The 5,485-nt window shown below is 38.6% G+C and overlaps 1 protein-coding gene across 1 annotated transcript in view; it reads right to left on the bottom strand.

Annotated features, from left to right (window-relative positions):
* Nucleotides 1-1,919: 1,919 nt before the first annotated feature.
* LOC106880296 (E3 ubiquitin-protein ligase MIB2) overlaps nt 1,920-5,485 on the bottom strand; it is a 21,817-nt gene continuing 18,251 nt past the window's right edge. The window contains exons 9-11 of the mRNA XM_014930167.2: nt 4,690-4,850; nt 3,325-3,383; nt 1,920-2,289 (exon numbers count right to left, since the gene is read on the bottom strand). Coding sequence (XP_014785653.1) covers nt 3,343-3,383; nt 4,690-4,850 — 202 coding nt within the window. The 3' untranslated portion in view covers nt 1,920-2,289; nt 3,325-3,342. The remainder of the gene's footprint in view (nt 2,290-3,324; nt 3,384-4,689; nt 4,851-5,485) is intronic.

Genomic DNA, 5,485 nt, shown 5'->3' with positions numbered 1-5,485 from the left:
CTGTGCAGGTGGCATGTAAAATACACCATTTCGAGCATGGCCGTTGCTAGTATCTCCTGACTGGCCTTCGTGCTGGTGGCACATAAAAGCACCCACTACACTCTAGGAGTGGTTGGCGTTAGGAAGGGCATCCAGCTGTAGAAACTCTGCCAAATCAGATTGGAGCTTGGTGTAGCCATCTGGTTCACCAGTCCTCAGTCAAATCATCCAACCCATGCTAGCATGGAAAGCGGACGTTAAACGATGATTATGATGATGAAATGTAATATAACCATCTGATACATTAAATGTATTATATGTACATGCATCGGTGTACTATTAATGCCCAACATTTGATATCAAGACATTAGCAAAGGAAAACCTGGTTTATCTTCTTCACTTTGTGACAGGTAAATGCCATTACAAAACAAGAAGGCAACTGCATGGGTCCACCTGTTGTCTGTGACCCTTGGGACATGTCCAGCCTATCAGAACTTGTGCTTTTGGTATTCTGATGCATATACCAGCTAAATACATCAAGAGCAAAGACGGAATAGTCGTAGATTAAATATCGGTTGAACAAAGACACAAATCTGCGTGAAACAAGCTTTGAAATCCTTATAAAAGATTAAATATTTTCTGAAATGCTTACTGAAAGAAAACCCAACAACGATTTTTACAAAAAAATCTCTACAAAAATACATATTACTAAAGAAACAAAAATATAAACTGGAAGTACTGTTATTATCTCCCTTTGAATGACGTTTGTAGTAATCTAGACCAGGGGTTTTCAAACTGTGGTCCACGGACCACAGGGGGTCCGTGGACAGCAAATACTTTTTATGGGCAATTTGATTTTATATATGTTCTTTAATCGAAATCTTTTAATTGACAATAAACCTATTTGTTAAATACTGTTAAATAAATAAATGTAAAAATATATGTTATTTTAAGCAAATATTTATGTATAAATTTCGTAAGCGTTTATAAGGGGGCCCTAAGGTAAAGCTTGAAATATAAAGGGGTCCGCAAGTCAAAAAGTTTGAAAACCCCTGATCTAGAAAGCCTAATCCTTAACAACATTAATCCACATGGTTCCAGGTTCGTTCTCACTTTGGGGTGGCCAGAGCCTTATGTTGGTTGATAGAAAGTGAGCGAAGCCCGTTGTATATGTATATATATATATATATAGGAGCACTCCATCAAGGGTCCCAGCTGATATGATCATTGGAACAGCTTGCTTGTGAAATTAACATGCAAGTGGCTGAGCACTCCACAGACACATGTACCCTTAACATAATTCTCAGAGAGATTCAGCGTGACACAGAGTGTGACAAGGCTGACCCTTTTGAAATACAGGCACTACTCATTTTTGCCAGCAGAGTGGACTGGAGCAACGTGAAATAAAGCATCTTCCTCAAGGATACAACACATCGCCGGGAATTGAACTTGCGACTTTATGATCGTGAGCCGAATGCCTAACCATTAAGCCACATGCCTTCACATACACACATAGAGAGAGAGAAAGTTGTGGTGAAAGAGTACAGCAGGGTTCGCCACCATCCCCTGCCGGAGCCTCGTGGAGCTTTAGGTGTTTTCGCTCAATAAACACTCACAACACCCGGTCTGGTAATCGATACCGTGATCCTACGACTGCGAATCTGCTGCCCTAACCACTGGGCCATTGCACCTCCACGGTATATATATATATATATAAACACACACACATTGATGTCTCATAATCACATAATAATAAACATCCACATGCATCCAAATCTGATTAAACCACAGGAATATAGAGAGGCTTTCATTGCACCTAACCTAACCACCAAAACAGAAGAACCCACATTAAGGACCTACCTTTGTAATGCTCTCACAGCTTAAACTGACACTATGGTCCAACATGCACATAACAATGACAAGAACGAAAAATGTTAACATCTAATTAAAATTTATTGACCAGTTTTGTACAGATTTTGTAAGGTTTGTCAAGTTTATTGATCAAAACAACCAAAAATATGGTAGATAAAGGTTCCAATATTGGTAGATCAGATGTTTATATGTGCGTGTGATTAAGGGTGGTGGGGACAAGATGAGATAATAAGACAAACAAAAGAACATAAGAAGAAATGGGCAATTAATGTTTAACAATGGTCTTTTTCTCAATTTGTTTCCTATACAAACGGAACTTATCAAGTCCTTCTCCACATTCTTTACAAATGGTATGGCCACAATCAAAGACCATGTTCCAATGTCACTCCATACATGTTGTACATGTACATGAGGTTTGGTCGTCGACTTGGGACTCATCTGAAATGATAAATGCACAACTGTTAGTATATTTAGGTTGAAAACTATGAATCAGGCAATTTAACAGGAAATTACAACCAAGAAATAGTCTGTGAAAATGTAGGATTATGAAAGGGCCATGGAAGTTAGATATTTAAAAAAATGATGGTCATCATTATCATCATCATTTAATGTCCATTTTCCATGTTGGTATGGGTTGGATGGTTTGACAGGAGCTGACCAGCTGAAGGACTGTTCAGGCATGGTTTCTATGGCTGGGTGCCTTTCCTAATGCCAACCACTTCACAAAGTGTACTGGGTGCTTTTTATGCAGCACCAACACCTATGGGCCCACAAGATTAGGGATGCTCAGCTGCAGAGGACAAGCCTATATGCAAAGGCAGCCACTCATTTACTTAGCTTGACATGCCTTTTCAAGTACGGCAAACCCCCAGGAGTTGCAGTCCCATCATCCCTCGGTAAATCCTAACATTTGTAGATCCTTTCTCATCACTTCATCCCACATCTTGTTGGTGTACCCCTTCCACATGTTCCCTTTACAATGAGAGATCAGCACCTCTTGATGCAACTGTCTTCATTCATACACATTACATACCAGTGCAGTCTTCTCTCTTGCACACTACACCTGATGCCTCATATACCTAGATTTATTCTCAGATCACTTACACTCTGTCATATGCACACTAACATTACCCACCCTGGGAAGCATTCTGGTTTCATTTCTTTCAAGCCTTCCCATATTCTCAGTAGTTACAACCCATGTCTCACTGCTATGTAGCATAACTGTTCCTACAAAGGCATCGTACAGTCTGCATTTCACTCCGAGGAAGAAGCCCTTCATTACTAACAGAGGTAGTTGCTCTCTGAACTTCACCCAGCCTATTCTTATTCTAACAGCTATGCTTTCAGAACAACTCCAACTACTAATTTAGTCACCTAAGTAACAGAAACTGTCTACTACTTCTCGGGATACCCCCCACCCCCACCCGCATATGAAGGAGTCTATTTTTTATATATTCTTGATGTTTACTGTACCTGCACATCTGCCACATGTCAAGACTCTTCTTTGCTACATGTCAAGCAATTCAATTTCCCTGAAGGTAAATGCAATAAATATATATATAAAAAAGATTTTTGAGAAGACATGCTAAAAAAAAAGAGTAAAATAAATGTGTAATTCCCCTTTCCTTTTGATGATAAAGCTGGAAAAAAAAAAGCAATAAATAAAAAAAATATGGAAAGACAAGTTATCTCATTTTTGCCAAAAATGGGGTCTTCAAAATAAAATTTCAAGTAAAATATTGGAAATGGATAAAAACAAAAGTTATTTCCATAATCAGCATTAAAAATACTAATAAATAAAAAAAAGGCAATAAAGAAATTTGTCTGAAAACGAAATGTTTTCTCTAAAAATGTCACCACTGTACCATTGTCTTTATCAATTTCTCAAGATACTGATAAATCATTAATTGCTTCTAATCACTCAAAACTGACTGTAAAAAGTTAGTGTTTACAAATAGAACCATGGAGGTCTATCAACATTTCAGTTAGTCACCATTTACTTTGAGGTGTCAATCAATTAGTTTGATGCTGACAAATCTTTCAATTGGGTAAAGAGAATATGTAGTGATAGACATAGTACCACAGAGAAAAGACGCCTTTTAACTCTTTAACATTCAGATTATTTGGTCAAATGTAATGCTTGTAGTGACACCTAATAGCAGATGACATTTCCGGAAAGTTTATCCACGCTTGCGCAGGGACTAGTTCCGGAAGGAATACAGGAAGAGTCTCATGCGCATGCGTAGTCATCGATATCCAAACGTTCCCGCTTCTTTCACCCTCTTGCTAGCTGACCTTCGTAGAGCCTAGACGTCACAACAGAGCTCTCTCACAACCCAGCACTGGAGCTACACAAATAACCACGAACTTCATTGACGGCGTCTCAGTAACCAAAGGGCGAAGTGCTGCCGAATTCTATTGTAATAAATATTGTTGTGTTGATAGTTTAGAGTCTGCGTTCCTGTTGTTTTATTCAAGAAATTTAATGTACGAGAGCGGAGTACACCTAATGGTGTATAACCACTTCCCTACATGCTTATTTATTCACATGGTTTTGAATTTATCAAGCATTATCGTGTAGATTTGAGATTTTGATGAAGTGATTCTTTATTTTTAGAATGAGATTGTAGGGTTGGTGCAAGAGGCCAGATCTAGCTGGTTTGAACATAAAACAAATACAATATTTTGGCTGGATATGGCCATTTTAAATGCTAAAGGGTTAATCTTAAATATGCCAGATTATGGCATACCTGGGTTCACAAAACAACATAAGTACATTATTCCACACTTATAAAAATCAATGAGATAAATAGACAGATCATTAAATAATATTCTTACCAAGTTTACTTTTCCTTTTTAAGTTTAAGGGCTTTTGACAGGAGGTGCATTCTGGACGCCCAGTTTTGATAAAACAATCATTGCATAACACCAAATGAGCTTGCTTACAGGAATAGATCTTCGTAGTGGGCTCATCTTCGTTACACCACTTACATGAAAATCTGTGTAATGAAAAGGTATTAATGTCAACATTGAACTGTGATGAGCAAACCACATCTCTAAAATCATCAAAAAGCTCAAAGGTGCCTAAGCATCACTCAGTAAGACCTGCGTCTGCCATCCGCAAGCTATCTATTTAAAGTTATACATGCTTCTTCAACCAGGAACCCCCATTTTGTCTAGAATATTACTCTACTGGAAGCTGTCTAGAGACATACATCCAGGCATATATCCTCTATCAGTCACCATATATTGAATGTATAACTTCTCTAGGTATTGACACACTACAGTTTTCACATCTAGCAGATGACTTGGCAAAATCTCACAAGATTATCCATCATCATGCCACTTTGGCCACATTTTTGAATTCACTACTGTACTATCAGCTGATGTGCTTATAAAATTGTTGTTGTTGGCACTCCATCGCTTACGATGTCGAGGGTTCCAGTTGATCCGATCAATGGAACAGCCTGCTCGTGAAATTAACGTGCAAGTGGCTGAGCACTCCACAGACACGTGTACCCTTAACGTAGTTCTCGGGGATATTCAGCGTGACACTGTGTGGCAAGGCTGACCCTTTGAATTACAGGCACAACAGAAACAGGAAGTAAGAGTGAGAGAAAGTTGTGGTGGAAGA

The sequence above is a fragment of the Octopus bimaculoides genome, chromosome 27, assembly GCF_001194135.2.
Source record: "Octopus bimaculoides isolate UCB-OBI-ISO-001 chromosome 27, ASM119413v2, whole genome shotgun sequence".
Classification (NCBI taxonomy): Eukaryota; Metazoa; Mollusca; class Cephalopoda; order Octopoda; family Octopodidae; genus Octopus; species Octopus bimaculoides.
Note: the sequence above shows the minus strand (reverse complement) of the source record. Positions and strands in the feature narration are given on the sequence as shown.